This window comes from Podarcis bocagei (assembly GCF_964188305.1).
Source record: "Podarcis bocagei genome assembly, chromosome: 2".
Taxonomy (NCBI): Eukaryota; Metazoa; Chordata; class Lepidosauria; order Squamata; family Lacertidae; genus Podarcis; species Podarcis bocagei.
In genome coordinates this window covers 6,402,332-6,424,927 of record NC_138126.1, presented here as the reverse complement: position 1 = coordinate 6,424,927, position 22,596 = coordinate 6,402,332, and the positions used below count along the sequence as shown (strand labels likewise).

The 22,596-nt window shown below is 46.1% G+C and overlaps 1 protein-coding gene across 4 annotated transcripts; it reads right to left on the bottom strand.

Annotated features, from left to right (window-relative positions):
* On the bottom strand, nucleotides 1–21,006 carry LOC308580482 (uncharacterized protein). 4 transcript variants are annotated; one of them, XM_081182188.1, is made up of 4 exons: nucleotides 20,133–21,004; nucleotides 6,642–6,746; nucleotides 4,858–4,956; nucleotides 1–1,880 (listed from the first exon to the last, which is right to left on the bottom strand). In XM_081182188.1, exons 1-4 carry the CDS (start codon nucleotides 20,509–20,511, stop codon nucleotides 250–252), a joined length of 2,214 nt encoding a protein of 737 aa, XP_081038314.1. In that variant the 5' UTR covers nucleotides 20,512–21,004; the 3' UTR covers nucleotides 1–249. The 4 variants fall into 4 exon arrangements, 2 of the variants coding, with proteins under 2 accessions (XP_081038314.1, XP_081038315.1); XM_081182189.1 differs by having other exon boundaries at nucleotides 1–1,877; XR_014004827.1 differs by lacking the exons at nucleotides 1–1,880; nucleotides 4,858–4,956; nucleotides 6,642–6,746 and adding exons at nucleotides 12,987–13,133; nucleotides 13,888–16,809 and having other exon boundaries at nucleotides 20,133–21,006.
* Nucleotides 21,007–22,596: the final 1,590 nt, after the last annotated feature.

Genomic DNA, 22,596 nt, shown 5'->3' with positions numbered 1-22,596 from the left:
TCCTTATAATATGATTTGAGAAATCTGTGTATTTTTGCCTTTCCATAAATTCAATAAGCGTGCTAACCCCAGCGGTTATTATGTCCCTCCAAATCCAATTAACCTATATCTTGCAAATTAGCAGTGCTCAACTTAAAGTGCTTTCCTCATTACAAGAATCGAAATATTTTCCCCATCTTGATTCACTTATGCAAAATGAGTTGTGAAATCTGACCAAATCTTTTCCCACATTCCAAGTATATATATGGTTTATCCCATGTGAGTTCTTTTATGAGAAGTAAGCGTAGATCCATGTGCAAATCTCTTTCCACACTCCAAACATTTATATGGTTTCTCCCCTGTGTGAGTTCTTTTATGAGAAGTAAGCGTAGATCCCTGTGCAAATCTCTTTCCACACTCCAAACATTTATATGGTTTCTCCCTTGTGTGAGTTCTTTTATGAGAAGTAAGGGCAGATCCCTGTGCAAATCTCTTTCCACACTCCAAACATATATATGGTTTCTCCCCTGTGTGAATTCTTTTATGAGAAGTAAGGCCAGATCCATGTGCAAATCTCTTTCCACAGTCCAAACATTTATATCGTTTCTCCCCTGTGTGAACTTTGTGATGAGATCTAAGGCTTGAGCTTTCAGTGAAGTTCTTTCCACACTCAAAACAGGTATATGGTTTCACCCCTGTGTGAATTCTTTGATGACATTTAAGCTGTGATCTGTGAGTGAAGCTCTTTCCACACTCAAAACATGCATACGGTTTTTCACCTCTGTGAATTTTTTGATGTTTATGAAGGCCTGTACCATGCCGGAAGCTCTTTCCACACTCAAAGCACTTATATGGCTTCTCTTCTGAATGGATTCTGCGGTGGATAACAAGTGATGTGGAGTTACTAAAGCTCTTTCCACATGTCACACATTTATATGGTTTTTCCCCTGTATGGATTCGCTCATGCACAGTAAGATGTGAACTATGACTGAAGCTCTTCCCACACTCAAAGCATTTATACGGCTTCTCACCAGTGTGAGTTCTCTTATGTGAACTAAGGTGTGAACTCTGGCTGAAGCACTTTCCACATTCCAAGCATTTATATGGTTTCTCCCCTGTGTGGGTTCTCTTATGTGTAGTAAGGCTAACACTGTGAGCAAAGCTCCTTCCGCACTCCAAACATTTATAAGATTTCTCCCCAGTGTGAATTCTTTGATGCAATGTAAGACTTGAGCCATGAGCGAAGCTCATTCCGCACTCCAAACATTTATATGGCTTCTCCCCTGTGTGGATTTTTTGATGCATTGCAAGGCCTGAGCTGCTAGTGAAGGCCTTTCCACACTCAAAACAGGTATATGGTTTCTCCCCTGTGTGAATTCTTTGATGATATACAAGGCCTGAGCTGCTAGTGAAGGCCTTTCCACACTCTAGGCAGGCATATGGTTTCTCCTCACTGTGGACTTTGTGATGTTTTTTAAGGTTTGAGTGGTGATTGAAACTCTTTCCACATTCTAGGCATTTGTATGATTCCTGTCCTGCGTGAATTCTTTCATGTGATTTTAGGCCAGAGTTGTCACTGAAGTTCTTTCCACACACCAAGCATTTACACGGTTTCTCCTCTGTGTGGATTCTGCAGTGTGAATTGAACCTAGATTTACTTTGGAATGTTTTGCCACATAAAGGTCTCTCATTTGTTCTCTTCCCCTTCTGATGTTTTTTCTGGACTCGGATTCGATGGCCGTTATCCGTCTGTGTAAGAAGACCATCATTCCTCCCAATCTCTTCTTGGTTTTTCTCTTGTGGTCTTGTTTCTTGTTGATCTTGAAAGGTCTTTCCTTTGACCTCATTCTTGGTTCTCTCTGATGAGACCCAAGAACGATGACTGTTGCCTTGATTACCTGCTAAAGTTAAGGGAAGATCATAATCAAAAATGTAATCCAAATCACAATCCTAGTGAGACTTTTTGTAACATCTGATGGTGATTTTATTATTTACACCCCACCCATCTGGCTGGGTTTCCCCAGCCATGCTGGGCAGCTTAAGTGCATATGTAAAAGATGGTAAAACATTAAACATTAAAAACTGCCCAATACAGGGCTGCCTTCAGGTGTCTTCTAAAAGTTACGTAGTCAACCGAAGGGAGGACACCACCAGTGAGAAGAAAAAGCTGATGGAAACATTCCTTCAGGTCTACAGGGTCGCCACCATTTAGGGCTTTAAAGGTCAGCACCAACACTTTGAATTGTACTCGGAAATGTACTGGGAGCAACAGAGGCAGCACTTCCGGTTGGGCTCACCCTGGCGGAGGCTGAAAACAACATCACAGCTCTTTTGCATGAGATGGGGGTAATCACCCTCCCAATAACAACACCAGCCCCCAATCCGGAAAGGAATGAGGGGGATGGGGGCGCTGGGGGATGGCAACTCTCCAAAGTCACTGCCATGAGCAAACAAATTACTGTTTTTGAAGATGAGAAATTGGATTTAATTAACGGGCATACTTGGAGTGAGGAGGGATATGTTACTCTGCTAATTGATTCAGTCACTGAGGAACTAAAAAGATTTGAATTGAAGAGGGATTATCATCACGACGGAGCTGGTACGTCAGAACAAAGACAGGGAGTGAGCCTTCTTTGTTTCCCTTGATAGATTCTGTATTTGCTATTTTACCTGGCAAAATTCTCCCCACCCTCCGGAAAGGATTGACTCTGCCGGTGGACTATGTAAGCAAGAGAGATTGGAGTGCACTATAATATTTGAAACTTATTTTGACTTCATCATTAAATGTGTGGAGATGATTTATGAAAAAGATGATATTATTTTTAATGGACTTTCACAAGTGGATTGGGGAGTCAAGGCTTTCTGGCCAAAGTGCGGGCTTATCTATTTGGATGTATGCCCGGAATAGTTGGCAGAGAGCCAGAATTTCTCCATTTTAAGCCATGTCATTGTGCATATTTTGAATGAAGAAATGAAAGTAAAGACATGGAGAAGAAATCATCCACACAGGAACATATTTCTAGATACAGGTAGGTAGGCGTGTTGGTTTGCCGTAGTCAAAATAAAACCAAACAAATTCTTCTAGAAGCACCATAAAGGTAAATGTAAAGGGACCCCTGACCATTAGGTCCAGTCGTGACCGACTCTGGGGTTGCGGCGCTCATATCGCTTTATTGGCCGAGGGAGCCGGCGTACATCTTCCGGGTCATGTGGACAGCATGACTAAGCCGCTTCTGGCGAACCAGAGCAGCGCACGGAAATGCCGTTTACCTTCCCGCCAGAGTGGTACCTATTCATCTACTTGCACTTTGGCGTGCTTTCGAATTGCTAGGTTGGCAGGAGCAGGGACCAAGCAACGGGAGCTCACCCCGTCACGGGGATTCGAACCGCCAACCTTCTGATCGGCAAGTCCTAGGCTCTGTGGTTTAACCCACAGTGCCACCCGTGTCCCTAAGCAGCACCTTAGAGACCAACTAAGTTTGTTATTGGTATGAGCTATCGTGTATCTGAAGAAGTGTGCATGCACACAAAATCTCATAACAATAACGACTTAGTTGGTCTATAAGGTGCTACTACAAGAATTTGTTTTGTTTTGACAGGAACATATTGTTTGATTTAACTTGTTTGCTGGATGAACTCAGAGGCTGTGAAAAATGAATGAAGGAATAACACCGGACTGATTCATGGGAAACACCTGGACTAACTTGGAAGCCGAACAAATTTGAGATGATAGCCACCCTCCAAACTCAGAGTACGGGAGGCTAAATAAAAAAAAAGACATAATTTGACACAACATTCGGACTCTTTGATTATATAATAATTTGGAATGTCTTTAATGTGATTTTTGTTGGATTGTTTACTTGGAAAACTGAATAAATATTATTTACAAACAAAAAGGAAACGTACTGGGAGCCAGTGAAAATCCTTTAGGACCAGCGTGATATGGTACTGGCAGCCGCTCCCAGTCACCAGTCTAGCTGCCCCATTCTGGATAAATTGGAGTTTCTGAGTCACCTTCAAAGGTAGCCCCACGTAGAGTGCATTGCAGTAGTCCAAGCGGAAGATAACTAGAGCATGCACCACTCTGGGGAGACATTGTATGGGCAGGGAGGGTCTCAGCCTGCATCCCAGATGGAACTGGTTGACAGCTGCCCTGGACACAGAATTGACCTGCGCCTCCATGGACAACTCTGAATCCAAAATGTCTCCCAGGCTGTGCACCTGCTCCTACAAGGGCACAGATACCCCGTTCAGGACCAGAGAGTCACCAAAACCACCTGCCCCCTGTCTCCCAATAGCAGTACTTCTGACTTGTCAGGATTCAACCTCATTCCGTTAGCTGACACGGTTTGAGGAAAATGGCTTTGTGGGCTAGAGAGGGACTGCTGCCATGACCCACAAGTCTCTCACTGCTGACCTGGCAGCTTGGCTGATGCAAACTGAGGGGAAATCTGTCTCCATACTGAGATGAAGCCCATTCAGTCCCTCATCTGGCAATTGCTGCAGCTATACCAGTGAGTGTCGGAAGATTCAGGACCCAAGACAACATTATACTCTGAAAAAGAATTTTCTTCACACCACCATTCATGGGCATAGCCAAGGAGGGGTGGGGGGCAGCCCCCCCAGATCAGGTAAAACATTAGAAATACTTAACTAACTGGCCAATCATGCCAGTGCTGCCCCCCTAACAAAAGGCCTGCCGCCCCCACCAAAAATCTTGCGCCCATGCCACCATCGAAAAGCATTTCTTTTTCTGTCTACATTTTATCTCTGCCATTCCAGAACTCTGACCCTGCAGCCTTCCTCGTTTTGTCGCCAGGGGAGCTTCCTTACCCACAGCATCTCCCCAGGTCCCCATCTCCATTCCCTGCAACTCACCAGATCTCTCTGAGGGTCCTGGGAGGGAACATTCAAATGTGGTGGGAGAAAGCCTGACCAAGTCAACCGTCCATCTTCCCCCTTCCATCCTCGCTAGGTCTGCAGGAGGAGAATAATAATAATAATAATAATAATAATAATAATAATAATAATAATTTTTGTATCCTGCCCTCTCCAGCTGAGGCAGGGCCCAGAGTGGCTAACATCATAAAAACAACACAATATGCATAAAAACAGACATCAATTAATTAAAATACATCTTAAAATTAATTCAGACAAGTTAAAATCTAAACAGGTGGCAATTATCAGGTTGGAATTGAGAGTGGTTAATACTTGCCAGGACCAACTGTTTCCACTGATCATACAAGGACCTGTGAGCAGGTTGGGGGCCTCCTTCGGGCTTGTTTTATACAAAGGAAAGTAAGTCAAACTCCATCCTGCTCAAAGGCCTGGCGGAACAGCTCCGTCTTGCAGGCTCTGCGGAAAGATGTCAAATCCCGCAGGGCCCTGGTCTCTTGTGGGAGAGAGGTCCACCAGGCCGGGGCCACGGCTGAAAAGGCCCTGGCTCTAGTCAAGGCCAGTCTAATTTCCCTGGGGCCCGGGATCTTCAAGGGGTTGTTGTTAGCAGAAAGAGGGTCAAAGAGGATCAGCCTCTTTCATCCTTCCTGAGGAGCTCAGAAGCCTAAAGAAGCTGCAGGTTACTTGGGAAGGAGGGAGGGAGAAGTAAAAGGAGCCTCAGAGAAGCTGCCGGGATTCCTATGCCCTAGATATTCTCCTGCCCCTGCAGAAGCCCAAATGGGGCATATATGTAAACTTTATATCCCTGCCATCTGTTGGGTTTCCCCAGCCACCCTGAGCAGCTAACAGCATATATAAAAACAGACCAAAACATCAAACATAAAAAACAGAAATATCCTATACAGGCAACAAACAAACGAATAATAAAAATAGCAACAATAATAACAACATGTTTACAGCTATACCCAAATTAAAATAACCACCGACCCCAACTAAACAATTAACCAACACCAACCCAACAAAAACAAAACAGAGGAACCAAAATCAGAACCGTTTAAAGCATTTTAGCCAGTTGCCCCAACCCAAGAGGTGTTACAGCAATGTCCCAGTGGCCTCCCAGGAGCCTCTTTTGGCTGTTCAAGTGAGCCTGGGCTCCACCCCCTTGGCCAGGTAGAATGGGCTTTGCACCCACGTCTCATGGGATGGGGGGCATAGTAGTGACCTGAAAGTAGATCCCATTGAACGCGGTGGTTTTTATATCTATATAGGGATCCTCTGCCTATTCCTCCTCTTCTGGCAACATATTGGTGCATGCTCCAGGTGAGAGACTTTGGAGAAGACCTCTCCCCTGCCTTCCTCCAAGTCAAGACCTTCTTGCATTTTATGTTCTCCTGTCTTTTCTGCTTGCTGTAGGGAGGAGTTCCCTCCAGCCCCCACCCATCCATTTCTTCTTCTCCACCCCCAACCCTCTGAAACTCAGCCAACCTCTCCCAGCCTCAGAGGTGGGGAGCCCCAGCTCAGGACCACAAATCCAGCCTCTTTGGAACTATTTTGCAGGACTCAGAAGTTTGAACAAGCTGCAGATTTTGGGGGTGAGAGAGAAGCAAAGGCGGCTTCAGAGCCCCTCCAGGGATTTTCCTGCCGGAGGGGATGCCTCCCAATATATCGGGGGCCCACCCACAGCCTCCACAGTAAAATCTCCCCCCCTTTATTTTATTCGTTGTTTCACTCTCCATCCCTCCAAGTCCCTCTCTCCTGGAACTCACCAGATGTCTCTGAGGGTCCTGGAGGACAACGCTCAGAGATTGTTTGGAGGGAGGCAGGAGACAGTCTGTCCAGGTCAACCGTCCATCTTCCTCCTTCCATCCTCGCTTGGATTGAAGAGCTCAGAAGCTGCAGGTTCCTGGGAGGGCGGAAGAAGCAAAGGCAGCCTCAGACTGCAGTCAGTTTCCTGCCCAAGACATGTTCCTGGTGAATGTGAAGCCATGCCTGAAAACTGGAACCATGCCTGAAATAAGATCTTCTTCCCACCACCAATAAAAACATCCCTTTCCTTTTCTGCCAACCTGGAACTGTGACACTGCTGCCTCCCTCTGTTCCACCTCGTCCTGCAACCCCACTCTAGGGGAAGGGGCTGCAGTTCGAGGGCAGCGCATCTCTTCCGCAGGCAGGAAGCCCCAGATTCAGTCCCCAGGCAAGGCTGAGAAACCACGTCTGAAAACCCAGAAGAGCAATTGCTGCCGGTCCGTGTGGACAATAGTAGCCCAGGTGGAGCAAAGGTATGACTGTGTAGGCAGCGGACTGCGCTTGGAGCCCCCAGTTCTGCTGCACAAGTTGCTGGTGGTGAGAAACTAATGAAACTTTATGGCCAGTGGTTCTCCTCTTCCCATCCTTAAAGTCTTCCCTCCTCCATCTCTCCCAACACCTTGGTTCCTTCCTAGGGCTGGTCTGCTATACAGAGAGACTGCGCCCTCCTTGGGGGCTTTCCTCCTGAACCCCCCCCCAGACGGGGAAGGCATCGAAGATAAAAGAGCCCATGTCTTTGTAGAGCTGAAATGAGTTTCCAGCTGACCCTGCCCTCCCCCCCCCTCTTTTCCCAAAACATGAATGTCTCCCTCCTCCTCTTCCCAGAGCCATCCTGCCTCCTTTCCTTTGGGGGCGTTTCCTAGCCCACCCTAAAACTGCCTCTTCCCCCGCCTGCTCTGGGGCGCCCCTGCACCCCTAAAAGCCTTTTGCACTCATCGCAGCTCTTGGGGGGCTGAATTGGGGGGGGCAACTCCACGCATGCGCCCTCCCACCGCTGCCCCTTTGCAAAACTGCCCTCTCCCGGAGGGCTTCTCTCCTGCGAAGGAACTGCTCTGGCTCCGGAGCCCCTCCCCCCCCCAATATATCCCTATTTTTCCTACCTTGCAAAAGGCACAGTCTTCCGCGTTGCAGAATGTCCTCCTCCCTCGCAGCTGTTCAAATGTGACAAAGGGAGGAGGAAGTGACCCTTTTCCCCTCCCCCCCCCCAGGACGTCCTCTGTCATAATATAATCGCTCCTTTTAACCCTTGAAGAGCCCGTATTGCCCCTCCCCCCCCCCGACACTACAGATTTTGCTCCCAGCTAGAATAGTTTATTGTCACAACTCACAGCACCCTTAACCAGCAAAACAAGCTCCCAGAAATCTTAGGGGGTTTCATGGGGCTTTGGATATGTGGAGTGAATGTGGCCTAACAGATTTGTGCTCTGTGTGTGTGGAAAGAGCCACCCATTGATTAAAATTGTGCATCATAAAGTGGTACTTCGGGTTAAGTACTTAATTCATTCTGAACCTGAAGCACCACTTTAGCTAATGGGGCCTCCTGCTGCCGGCGTGCCGCTGGAGCACAATTTCTGTTCTCATCCTGAAGCAAAGTTCTTAACCTGATGCAATATTTCTTGGTTAGCGGAGTCTGTAACCTGAAGCGTATGTAACGTGAAGCGTATGTAACCCAAGGTACCACTGTAAAATCACAGGTGCAGTCAGCTCTCTATCCTAGTACAGTCATACCTCGGGATGAATACGCTTCAGCTTAAATATTTTCAGGTTGCGCTCCGCAGCGACCTGGAAGTAACGGAGCGCGTTACTTCCATGTTTCGCCGCTCACATATGTGCAGGTGCTCAAAATGATGTCAAACGCATGCGCGGAAGCGGCGAAAAGATAAAAACGCAATTATATAAAATACATTTTGGGGTTTTGAATCAATAGTCAGATAGTGGATCTTATTCTAATTGCCCCAGCTTAAAACCTTGCAAATTTTGATGTCACTTGCTCATCTTGGTCTGCTGAGAAAAAAAAAACACTGTGACAGTGGCTGGGAGACCCGGAATGGACAATAAAATAGGGGTGATAACCTCACTCTTCAAATATTTATAAAGAATGCAAACCAGAAGGACATGTGCCACTGATTCGGTACTGCCATCTCCACAGGGACATAATCGTTTTTTGTGTGGAATTTGTTGGAATTGTCCCTCAAGTACAACCGAAGGCAGTATATTCAATCTTGTGAGAGTAAATGCGCATTTATATTTTATAATTGCTACGTTATGCAGATAGGGTGCAGGAGAGTCAAAATGGGTATATCTCTGCCGCTGATGTTTTTCCTGCCGCAACCTTGGGCAGTAGGAATGTTGTCCCAATGTTGTCATTCCAGCGTGGTTCAGGGCGGACCTGAAGTCACAAGATGAAGTCCCGTCCTCCTCAACTCAGCTCCCCCTCCGTACCACTTCAAGATAAACAACAGGCCTCCTTTTAGTTGATCAACAACTTTCTTCCTTGTCTTAGACGGGAAGGGTTTTTCTCTCCAAGCATTCAGGGACCACTGCTATTCATGTGCCCTTGTGTAATTCCTCTCACCTCTATGATAGCGTTTTTTTGTTTAGCCAATGTCCTTCCTCTTAAAAATAGGTTGTATGTCAACACCTCCTTAAATCCACACTCCTTTTTTGTGGTGGTGGGGTTAAGCTCTAGTTTCCCAACGACATCGGTCAAAACAAGGTTCTCCCCACCTTCACTCCTTTCAAACCACATATAGCTTCTAGTGTCCACATCTCCTCCAGTGCACGGCCAATAAAATCCAATTATAAGGAGAACCTCCGCTTTTGATGGCGGTCCGAGGGGGTTGCATCATGGCAAAGGTGATGACCCAACTCCTCCATCTGCCCCCATGCTGATCTGCGTGGGAGTGAGCCGTTGAGACGGCTGCGGGTCAGCCTGCTCCCTCGTACCCCAGGAGGTTTCCAGGAATGCTTAAACCCTTTCGTTCCCTACCCCTTCATTTGTGCCTGCCTCCAATGTCGAGGGAGCTGCCGCCATGGTGCAAGACCAGAACCGGAAACTCAAGGTCAAAGAATAATACAAATGTAGTGTTGGAAGGGACCACAAGAATCATCTAGTCCAGGGGTAAAGGTAAAGGGACGCATTCAGAATGCGTGTTAAAACAACAAAAGTAAAGAAATTCACAGGCGATTGCCTGATTACATTTAAGGATAAAGAAATGAGGAATAGGATTCTTCAAAAGAATAGGGAAAAGAGGCTGTACATAGATGGGAACTGCATAATCATCTTTAAAGACATCCCAATCAGATTACTTAAACGAAGAGACTCTTACAAATCATTGGCGCAGACATTGAAGAAAAAAAAAAATGAATTTAGATGGGAATTCCCGGAAGGATTATCATTTATGTATAGAGGCAAGAGGCACAGGTTATCAAACCTGGAAGAAACCGGGAAATTTCTGAGGAAATATAAGGAATTGAGAGTAGAGGCGAACGGAGCAGGGGGAGCAGAGGGAAGACTACCAGGAGAACCAGGAACAGGGGGGGGGAGGAGGAGGGTAGAGGAAGCAGATCGGACGAAGAGGAAGAGGAGGAAGAAGAAGACCCAGCGAATTTATAAAGAAAAGGAAAGCTTAGGCGAGAGTTAGACACCATGGGGTTAAAAATTTGGAACTGGAATATTAATGGGATGAACGGGAAAAAAGGAGGAATAAAATTGAGCAATTTCTGAAAAAGAAAAATCTGGACATTATCTGTCTACAAGAAACGCACATGGCTAGAAGGCATAAAAAAGTGTTAATCAATAAAAGATTGGGAAATGAATTTGAATCTTCTGATAAGGAAAGGAAAAGAGGGGTGGTATTATACATTAAAAACAGGATTGAAGCCAAAACAATTTTCAAAGACGAGGAGGGGAGGGTGATAGCGGTTCGTCTTAACTGGCAGGGAGAAAACCTGGTTGTAGTTGGGGTTTACGCTCCAAATGGTAATAAGACTGAATTCTTTAAAAACTTAGAAGAGAAACTACTTGAATATTTGGACCAAAAAATCATTTTATTGGGTGACATGAATGGGGTGGTTTCTCTAGAAGCGGATAGACTTAGGAAAGGAGTAAGTAAAGAAGGAAAACTACCAAAATCCTTCTTCTCAATGATGGAAAACTGCAATTTGACAGACATTTGGCGCCTCAGACATCCGCTAGACAAACAATTCACCTTTCATTCCGGACCTAACCAGTCGATGTCACGGATAGATCAGATATGGATCTCGAGTGAATTATGTCAAGAGTTAAATTAATAGAAATAAGACCGAAAGTAATCTCAGACCACAGTCCGATAGAGCTGGAAATGGAAAGCTTGGAATTGGGGGGGGGGAAAGGTAAAGGGACCCCTGACCGTTAAGTCTAGTTGCGGATGACTCTGGGGCTGCGGCGCTCAGCTCGCTTTACTGGCCAAGGGAGCCAGCGTACAGCTTCCGGGTCATGTGGCCAGCGTGACTAAGCCGCTTCTGGCGAACCAGAGCAGTGCATGGAAACGCCGTTTACCTTCCCGCCGGAGCAGGACCTATTTATCTACTTGCACTTCGATGTGCTTTCGAACTACTAGGTTAGCAGGAGCAGGGACCGAGCAACGGCAGCTCACCCCGTCACGGGATTCAAACCGCCAACCTTCTGATAGGAAAGCCCTAGGTTTTGTGGATTAGACCACAGCACCAACTGCGTCCCAGTCCAGGGGTAGTCAGCCTTTTTATACTTACCGCCCACTAATGCATCTTTCTTAATGGTAAAATTTCCTTACCGCCCACCAGGACTTGATGGAAGGAGGATTCCGAACCCCCTACTGCCCAGTTAGAATCCTGAAATGCCCACTAGTGTGCGGTAGGAACCAGATCGACAATCCCTGATCTAGACCAACCCCCTGCAATGCAGAAAAAAACCCGACCTCTGCTGAAAAACCTAAAAAAATGAAGGAGAGTTCACCGCCTTCCAAGGTAGCTCATCTCACTTGCAGTCAGAAATTTATTCCTAAAGCTTAGGATTAGATGTATTTTTACTCCTTGCATAAAATACAGATGCAGGAAGAGTCGGAAAGCCAGGAAGTAATTGTAATCTCTGTATTTACGTGAATTTAAATGAAAGAAGTGAAAGAAGCTCTCTTACATAACTGGGGGGAAAATTACATAACTGGAAAAAAATATTACAAAAAGACAATACCAATAAAGAGTACAAATTAAGGGGGAAAGAAAAGAAAACTTAAACTATCTATTTTTATTATTAAGATAAAGATAAAGAATATGACACAAATTTGAGATTGCAATTTCATGTTACAGTAAAAAAAAATAACTCATTATCATTAAACCCAACCTCCCATTTATTCCTTAGTTCTTTCTAAATAACTTTACTGCCATACCAAAATATTATTTTTTATATTATTTTTACAGTTTTTTTGTTGTTTAGTTGTTTAGTCGTGTCCGACTCTTTGTGACCCCATGGAACAGAGCATGCCAGGCACTCCTGTCTTCCACTGCCTCCCGCAGTTTGGTCAAACTCATGCTGGTAGCTTAAAGAACACTGTCCAGCCATCTCGTCCTCTTTCGTCCCCTTCTCCTTGTGCCCTCCATCTTTCCCAACATCAGGGTCTTTTCTAGGGAGTCTTCTCTTCTCATGAGGTGGCCAAAGTATTGGAGCCTCAGCTTCATGATCTGTCCTTCCAGTGAGCACTCAGGGCTGATTTCCTTAAGAATGGAGAGGTCTGATCTTCTTGCAGTCCATGGGACTCTCAAGAGTCTCCTCCAGCACCAGAATTCAAAAGCATCAATTCTTCAGCAATCAGCCTTTTTTATGGTCCAGCTCTCACTTCCATACATCACTACTGGGAAAACCACAGCTTTAACTATATGGACCTTTATTGGCAAGGTGATTTCTCTGCTTTTTAAGATGCTGTCTAGGTTTGCCATCGCTTTTCTCCCAAGAAGCAGGTGTCTTTTAATTTCGTGACTGCTGTCACCATCTGCAGTGATCATGGAGCCCAAGAAAGTAAAATCTCTCACTGCCTCCATTTCTTCCTCTTCTATTTGCCAGGAGGTGATGGGCCCAGTGGGCATGATCTTCGTTTTTTTGATGTTCAACTTCAGACCATATTTTGCGCTCTCCTCTTTCACCCTCAATAAAAGGTTCTTTAATTCCTACTCACTTTCTGCCATCAAGGTTGTGTCATCTGCATATCTGAGGTTGTAGATATTTCTTCCGGCAATCTTAATTCCGGCTTGGGATTCATCCAGCCCAGCCTTTCGCATGATGAATTCTGCATATAAGTTAAATAAGCAGGGAGACAATATACAGCCTTGTCGTACTACTTTCCCAATTTTGAACCAATCAGTTGTTCCATATCCAGTTCTAACTGTCACTTCTTGTCCCACATAGAGATTTCTCAGGAGACAGATGGGGTGATCAGGCACTCCCATTTCTTTAAGAACTTGCCATAGTTTGCTGTGGTCGACACAGTCAAAGGCATTTGCATAGTCAATGAAGCAGAAGTAGATGTCTTTCTGGAACTCTCTAGCTTTCTCCATAATCCAGCGCATGTTTGCAATTTGGTCTCTGGTTCCTCTGCCTCTTCTAAATCCAGCTTGCACTTCTGGGAGCTCTCGGTCCACATACTGCTTAAGCCTGCCTTGTAGAATTTTAAGCATAACCTTGATAGTGTGTGAAATGAGTGCAATTGTGCGGTAGTTGGAGCATTCTTTGGCACTGCCCTTCTTTGGGATTGGGATGTAGACTGATCTTCTCCAATTCTCTGGTCACTGCTGAGTGTTCCAAACTTTCTGGCTTGTTCAGTGTAGCACCTTAACAGCATCATCTTTTAACATTTTAAATAGTTCAGCTGAAATGTCATCACTTCCACTGGCCTTATTATTAGCAGTGCTTTCTAAGGCCCATATGACTTCACTCTCCAGGATGTCTCAAGGTCAGCAACTACACTACCGGGGGTGTACGAGACATCCATTTCTTTCTGGTATAGTTCCTCTGTGTATTCTTGCCACCTCCTCTTGATGTCTTCTGCTTCTGTTAGGTCCTTATTATTTTTGTCCTTTATTATTACACAGTTTAGTAATATTTATATACGCAATTAATAAAGACTGCTAAGATCACTCTAAAGTAGCTACAGATTTTAACATGGAATAGTTTTGTTTAAGATATATTCTAAAGGCCTCCCATTTTGATACAAATTCAGCTCTCGGTTTATTTTTTCCTGATAAGCTATCTAGTTCAGCATATTCAGTCAATTTTTGAATCCACTCCTGACTGGAAGGAATTATGTTGCTTTTCCACCTTGATGGCTATAAGGACTTTCGCTGCCACTGTTGCATACAGAAAAATACCTTTAATTTGTTTTGGAATATCTGAGTCAGTGATCCCCAACAAATGTGCCTCTGGCTTTCTATTACAGTGGTACCTCTTGTTACAGACACCTCAGGTTACAGATGCTTCAGGTTAGACTCCACTAACTCAGAAATAGTACCTCGGTTAAGAACTTTGTTTCAGGATGAGAACAGAAATCGTGCGGTAGCAGCAGGAGGCCACATTAGCTAAAGTGCTACCTCAGGTTAAGAACAGTTTCAGGTTAAGAACGGACCTCCAGAACAAATTAAGTTCTTAACCCAAGGTCCCACTGTAAAGGAAAGTCTTAACATTTTTTCTAATTCTAAATGGATTTCCTCCCAAAATTTCTTTCTTTTGCTACATTGCCACCATATAGGATACAGTGAGCCTGTTTGATCTCCACAACAGTAACTTTTGGCTCCTTTGTACATTTTGGCTAATTTCCATGGAGTTAAATACCACCGGTGCTGCATTTTTAAAAAGTTTTCCCTTATGGCACAGCACGTGGTAAATCTCCAATTATTCTTCCACAGATTTTCCCATTGGGACATTATTATAACATTTCCAAAGTCGTGAGACCGCTTTATCATGGCTGATGTAACTTCTTCCTCCTCGACTTCCCAGTGGAGGAGGAGGCGATAAGCTTTAGAGAGAGTTTTACTTTTTGAGTGTATTACGTTGGATTCAAATCTTGAGGTTCTTGGTGAACTATTTTTTTCTACTTTAAATTTTTGAATAATTGATAATATTGGAACCTATCTGTAATAATATCTCTTAATTCCTCGAAACTTTTAAATCTCAGTCGGTTATCTTCTTTTAAAATTATTTTATAAGCAGGCCAATTTCACAACGTATTTTTTTTCTTCACCACTGTGGCCTCTGCTGGAGAGGCCCACCATGGGATTTTAGGCTCCAACTGATCTTTGTATTTCTCCCAAACTTTAAGAACTGATCTCCTTATAATATGATTTGAGAAATCTGTGTATTTTTGCCTTTCCATAAATTCAATAAGCGTGCCAAGCCCAGCGGTTATTATGTCCCTCCAAATCTAATTAACCTATATCTTGCAAATTAGCAGTGCTCAACTTAAAGTGCTTTCCTCATTACAAGAATCGAAATATTTTCCCCATCTTGATTCACTTATGCAAAATGAGTTGTGAAATCTGACCAAATCTTTTCCCACATTCCAAGTATATATATGGTTTATCCCATGTGAGTTCTTTTATGAGAAGTAAGCGTAGATCCATGTGCAAATCTCTTTCCACACTCCAAACATTTATATGGTTTCTCCCCTGTGTGAGTTCTTTTATGAGAAGTAAGGGCAGATCCCTGTGCAAATCTCTTTCCACACTCCAAACATATATATGGTTTCTCCCCTGTGTGAATTCTTTTATGAGAAGTAAGGCCAGATCCATGTGCAAATCTCTTTCCACAGTCCAAACATTTATATCGTTTCTCCCCTGTGTGAACTTTGTGATGAGATCTAAGGTATGAGCTTTCAGTGAAGTTCTTTCCACACTCAAAACAGGTATATGGTTTCACCCCTGTGTGAATTCTTTGATGACATTTAAGCTGTGATCTGTGAGTGAAGCTCTTTCCACACTCAAAACATGCATACGGTTTTTCACCTCTGTGAATTTTTTGATGTTTATGAAGGCCTGTACCATGCCGGAAGCTCTTTCCACACTCAAAGCACTTATATGGCTTCTCTTCTGAATGGATTCTGCGGTGGATAACAAGTGATGTGGAGTTACTAAAGCTCTTTCCACATGTCACACATTTATATGGTTTTTCCCCTGTATGGATTCGCTCATGCACAGTAAGATGTGAACTATGACTGAAGCTCTTCCCACACTCAAAGCATTTATACGGCTTCTCACCAGTGTGAGTTCTCTTATGTGAACTAAGGTGTGAACTCTGGCTGAAGCACTTTCCACATTCCAAGCATTTATATGGTTTCTCCCCTGTGTGGGTTCTCTTATGTGTAGTAAGGCTAACACTGTGAGCAAAGCTCCTTCCGCACTCCAAACATTTATAAGATTTCTCCCCAGTGTGAATTCTTTGATGCAATGTAAGACTTGAGCCATGAGTGAAGCTCATTCCGCACTCCAAACATTTATATGGCTTCTCCCCTGTGTGGATTATTTGATGCATTGCAAGGCCTGAGCTGCTAGTGAAGGCCTTTCCACACTCAAAACAGGTATATGGTTTCTCCCCTGTGTGGATTTTTTTATGATATACAAGGCTTGATCTGCTAGTGAAGGCCTTTCCACACTCTAAACAGGTATATGGTTTCTCCTCAGTGTGGACTTTGTAATGTCTTTTAAGGTATGAGTGGCGATTGAAACTCTTTCCACATTCTAGGCATTTGTATGATTCCTGTCCTGCGTGAATTTTTTCATGTGATTTTAGGCCTGAGCTGTCACTGAAGTTCTTTCCACACACCAAGCATTCACACGGTTTCTCCTCTGTGTGGATTCTGCAGTGTGAATTGAACCTAGATTTACTTTGGAATGTTTTGCCACATAAAGGTCTCTCATTTGTTCTCTTCCCCTTCTGATGTTTTTTCTGGACTGGGATTTGATGGTCGTTATCAGTCTGCATTAGAAGGCCTTCATACCTCCTATTTTCTTCTTGGTTTTTCTCTTGTGGTCTTGTTTCCTCTTGATCTTGAAAGGTCTTTCCTTTGACTTCATTCTTGGTTCTTTCTGATGAGACCCAAGAACAATGACTGTCGTGTTCATCACCTGCTAAAGTTAAGGGAAGATGACAATTAAAAATGTAATCCAAATCACCATCCTAGTGAGACTTTCTGTAACATCTGATGATGATGATGGTGATTTTATTATTTATACCCTGCCCATCTGGCTGGGTTTCCTCAGCCACAGCATATATAAAACATCAAACTGCCCAATACAGGGCTGCCTTCAGATGTCTTCTAAAAGCTACATAGTTCTTTATCTGCTTGACATAATAATAATAATAATAATAATAATAATAATAATAATAATAATAATAATAATAATAATTTATTATTTATACCCCGCCCATCTGGCTGAGTTTCCCCAGCCACTCTGGGCGGCTCCCAATCAGTGTTAAAAACAGTACAGCATTACATATTAAAAACTTCCCTGAACAGGGCTGCCTTAAGATGTCTTCTGAATGTCAGGTAATTCTTTATCTCTTTGACATCTGATGGGAGGGCGTTCCACAGGGCGGGCGCCACTACCGAGAAGGCCCTCTGTCTGGTTCCCTGTAGGCTCACTTCTCGCAATGAGGGAACCGCCAGAAGGCCCTCGGCGCTGGATCTCAGTGTCCGGGCTGAACGATGGGGGTGGAGACGCTCCTTCAGGTATACAGGACCGAGGCCGTTTAGGGCTTTACAGGTCAGCACCAACACTTTGAATCGTGCTCGGAAACGTACTGGGAGCCAGTGCAGATCTCTCAGAACCGGTGTTATGTGGTCCCGGCGGCCACTCCCAGTCACCAGTCTAGCTGCCGCATTCTGGATTAATTGCAGTTTCCGGGTCACCTTCAAAGGTAGCCCCACGTAGAGCGCGTTGCAGTAGTCCAAGCGTGAGATAACCAGAGCATGCACCACTCTGGCGAGACAGGGAGGTAGGGTCTTAGCCTGCGTACCAGGTGGAGCTGGTAGACAGCTGCCCTGGACACAGAGTTAACCTGTGCCTCCATGGACAGCTGTGAGTCCAAAATGACTCCCAGGCTGCGCACCTGGTCCTTCAGGGGCACAGTTACACCATTCAGGACCAGGGAATCCTCCACACCTGCCCGCCTCCTGTCCCCCAAAAACAGTACTTCTGTCTTGTCAGGATTCAACCTCAATCTGTTAGCCGCCATCCAACCTCCAACCGCCTCCAGGCACTCACACAGGACCTTCACCGCCTTCACTGGTTCTGATTTAAAGGAGAGGTAAAGCTGGGTGTCATCTGCATACTGATGAACACCCAGTCCAAACCCCCTGATGATCTCTCCCAGCGGCTTCATATAGATATTAAAAAGCATGGGGGAGAGGACAGAACCCTGAGGCACCCCACAAGTGAGAGCCCAGGGGTCTGAACACTCACCCCCCCCCACCACTTTCTGGACACGGCCCAGGAGGAAGGAGCGGAACCACTGTATGACAGTGCCCCCAGCTCCCAGCCCCTCTAGACGGTCCAGAAGGATGTTATGGTCGATGGTGTCAAAGGCCGCTGAGAGATCCAGTAGAACTAGGAAACAGCTCTCACCTTTGTCCCTAGCCCGCCGGAGATCATCAACCAGCGCGACCAAGGCAGTTTCAGTCCCATGATGAGGCCTGAATCCCGATTGGAAGGGATCCAAATGGTCCGTTTCCTCCAGGCGTGTTTGGAGTTGCTCAGCAACCACCCGCTCAATCACCTTGCCCAAGAATGGCAGATTTGAGACTGGGCGATAGTTGGCCAAATTGGCCGGGTCTAAAGATGTTTTTTTAAGAAGCAGTTTAATGACCGCCTCTTTCAGCGGGTCTGGGAAGGCTCCCTCACAGAGGGAAGCATTCACCACCCCGCAGAGCCCATCGCCCAGCCCTTCCCAGCTCGCTTTTATCAGCCAGGATGGGCAAAGATCAAGGAGACAGGTGGTCGGTTTCACTCGTCCAAGCAGCCTGTCCACATCCTCGGAGGTAACAGATTGGAATTGATCCCATATAACAGGACCAGACAGAACTCTAGCACTCTCCCGCCCTGGCCCTGCTCCCACGGTGGAGTCTACCTCCTTCTGAATCTGAGCAATTTTATCTGCAAAAAACTTTGCAAAAGCATTGCAGGAGATCTTGGGGTCCCTACCAGGCCCCGGTGGTACAGGTGGTTCCGATAAACTGCGAACCACCTGAAAAAGTCTCCTGCTGCTGTTTTCTGCAGATGCAATGGAGGCAGCGAAGAAGGCCCTCTTCGCCGTCGCCATTGCCACTTGGTAGGCTCGACGTTGAGCTCTAACCCGTGTCCGGTCTGATTCAGAATGAGTTTTCCGCCACCGGCGCTCTAGCCGTCTCAACGATTGTTTCATCACCCTCAGCTCCGGGGAAAACCACGGGGCTGTCCGGGCTCCATGCAATCGGAGAGGGCGCTTCGGAGCCAGACAGTCAATAGCCCTGGTTAACTCCGCATTCCAGCGTGCCACCAGGGAATCAACTGAAAGGCCATCAACTTGGGATAAAGCATCCCCTACCACTCTCTGGAAGCCAATTGGATCCATTAAGTGGCGGGGGCGGACCATCCGAATCGGTCCCACCTCCCTGCGGAGGGGAAGGGTTGCGGAGAAGTCCAGTTGCACCAGGAAGACATCTGAAGGGTGCCACCACTGAGCAGGCCCTCTGCCTGGTTCCCTGTAACTTCACTTCTGGCAATCAGGGAACCAGAGCTGGACCTCAGTGTCTGGGGTTAGAGATGCTCCTTCAGGTCTACAGGGTCAAGACTGTTTAGAGCTTTAAAGGTCAGCACCAACACTTTGAATGATGCTCAGAAACAAACCCTGAGCCGATGTAGATCCTTTAAGACCAGTGTTATATGCTCCTGGCAACTGCTTCCAGTCACCAGTTGAGCTGCCGCTTTCTGGATTAATTGTAGTTTCCGAGTCACTTTCAAAGGCAGCCCCACCTACAGTACATTGTAGCAATCCAAGCGGGAGATAACCATAGCACGTACCACAGTCTGTGTGCAGGTAGGGTCTCAGCCTGTGTACCAGATGGAGCTGGTAGACAGAAGCCCCCAAATCCTGGCTATGCCCAAGTCACCATGAGAAAATATTCATTTCCTGCCTATCTTTAATCTCTGCCAGTCCAGAACTCTGGCCCTGCAGCCCTCCTTGTTTTCTTTCCAGGGGAGCTGGAAAGACCTCCTTGCCTTTTCTCCCCCCTGTGTCTTTTCTGCTCACTTGGGGGGGGTGTCCCTCCCCCCCATCCATCCATCCTCTCCCCCCAACCCCCTGTAACTCAGGCAGAAGCAAAAGGAGCCTGCAGGGATTTATCTTGCCACAGAATTTCCTTGTTTCCACTCTCCATCCCCCCATGCCCCCAACTCCATTCCCTGCCACTCACCAGATCTCTCTGAGTGTCCTGGAGGGGAACGGTCAGAGGTTGGGGGAGGCAGCCGGACCAGGTCAACCGTCCATCTTCCCCCTTCCATCCTCGCTAGGTTCGCAGGATCTGCCTCTTCCATCCTTCCTGAGGAGCTCAGAAGATGCAGGTTCGAGGGAGGGAGGGAGGGAGGGAGGGAGGGAGATAGAAGCAAAGGGAGCCTCTGAGGCCCTGCATCCATTTCCCCACCCAACATATTTTCCTGGTGAAAGATAAGCCTGCCTAGGTGTGGGCACCCACTTGCAGTTTCCTTCGTAAAAGAGGGGCCCCTTCCTCCTGGACCCCACCCTGTGAGGAAAGTGGAGTCATGCCTGAAAGAGGATCTTCTTCCCACCACCATTCAAAACATTCCTTTTTTGGCTCCCTTCTCTCTCTGCCAGCCTGGAGCTGTGACAGGGCTGCCTCCCTCCATTCCACCTCCTCCCCCAGCCCCACTTTAGAGGAAGGGGCTGCAGCTCAAGAGCGGAGCATCTCCTCAGCAGGCAGAAAGCCCCCGATCCAAGACCCCCCCCCTTTGGTCTAATCCTGCCCTCTCTACTCGACCCCTTTCTTTCCAAAACATCCAGGCCTCCTTCCTCCTCTCCCCAGAGCCATCCTGCCCCCTTTCCTTTTTTGGGGGGGTTCCTACCCCACCCTAAAACTCCCTCCCCCCCCCCCGCCTCGCCTTCTTGCCTTGCTCTCCTCCTGGGGCGCCCCTGCAGCCCTCGAGGTCCTTTGCTCTCCCCGCAGCTCTTTGGGGGCTCAAATGTGGGGTGCAACCCCATGCATGCTCCTCTCCCGGAGGGCTTCTCTCCTGCTCTGACACGGGAGCCCCCTCCCGTGTCAGAAATAAATCCCCCTCTTTTCCTACCTTGCAAAAGGCACAGTCCTCCGCGCTGCAGAATCTCCTCCCTCGCAGCTTGTCAAATGTGACAGACGGAGGAGGAAGTGACGCTTTTCCTCTCCCCCAGGAAGTCCTCTGTCATAATATAATCGCTGCCTTTAACCCTTGAAGAGCCAGTATCCCCCTTCACCCTTGTTATGTACTGAATTGAATAGGATCCAAACTGCAGCAGTCTGATTGGTCCTAGAACAATAGGATCCAAAAGGCAGCAGTCTGATTGGTCCTAGAACAATAGGATCCAAACTACAGTCTGATTGGTCCTAGAACAATAGGATTCAGAATGCAGCAGTCTGATTGGTCTTAGAACAATGCAGCAGTATGATTGGTTGGCAGGAACCACCCAATCATGCTCCAGATAGAAGTGAATCCACAACCTGATTGGCTTACAGTAGAATTCCAGAATTAGCCAATCATGGGCAGCCCATTGTGTAAATAATGTATATAAAGCAGATACTTTGAGGGGACTTTCATTCATTCCTCCTCCGCACTATGAGCTGAATAAAGAGCATGAAATCACTTTGCGACTCTGAGTATATTTCAACCCTCCACCCCGACCCCAAACTGTAAGGTGCTGGGGACATTGTGGATTCTGCTTCTTTCTACCCCATAAAATAGGGTTGCTACCTTTCTTCTGGCGAAATACAGGGCGGTTGGGGGTGATTCCTCCCACCCCCCAATGTGCTGCTGAACCGACTTCGAAGCAATCCATTGCAATCTGTCACAGGCCCATCTTGCATTTCTCTCCCATCATCATCATTCCAACAATTTCCTCCATCGCCTCTCCAACAATTTCATTTGTTCAACAGAACTTTCCCTCCGGTTGACAGAAGCGATTCCTTGGATCCCAGCTTGAAGTGTAGAATGACTTTCCCCAGTCTTCAGGTTAAATATGCTATAAAGGCTGTCAATTTAGCGTGCTTCCTAACCAAGGTGGATTTGTGAAGGTTTTATTTATGGCTGAGTAATACATGCACTTTATTGGTAACTGTTGGGCTGATTATAATTATTTTCTCGCCTAATCTTGTTTTCAGATTATATATAGGTTCTTAAATTGTATTTCTGTTCTATTCTAAACAATAGCTCAGCTCTTGCGGAGTTCCTAGCACATGTATGCTTTTATTTAAACGAAATGTTTCCATTTTATTTACTGCTTTCCAATCCAGCTCAGCCCCTGGCCTCTCAAGATCTTCCCTCCAAAACTTCGGAGGGGCTCCTCTCCACTCCCACTGGTTGCCCCCCATGGCTTTTCTCACCTCTGCAGGTTTGCCAGCTATGCCCCCTTCGGGACAGAGGTGACTTGGCAACTGAACTCCAGGCTCTGGCAAGTTCCAGGTTGAATAATTGCAATGTCTTCTACAGTGGTACCTCAGGTTAAGTACTTAATTCATTCCAGAGGTCCGTTCTTAACCTGAAACTGTTCTTAACCTGAGGTACCACTTTAGCTAATGGGGTCTCCCGCTGCCGCCACCACACGATTTCTGTTCTCATCCTGAAGCTAAGTTCTTAACCTGAGGTACTATTTCTTGTTGGGCTGGAATAACG

Coding starts and splice junctions, on each gene's coding strand:
- LOC308580482 (XM_081182188.1), bottom strand. CDS start 20,511: ATGGTGGTGGGAAGAAGATCCTCTTTCAGGCATGACTCCACTTTCCTC. Junction 6,747..20,132: donor AGGACACTCAGAGAGATCTG/GTGAGTGGCAGG, acceptor CTTCAATCCAAG/CGAGGATGGAAGGAGGAAGA. Junction 1,881..4,857: donor AGGACCCTCAGAGAGATCTG/GTGAGTTGCAGG, acceptor CCTTAACTTTAG/CAGGTAATCAAGGCAACAGT.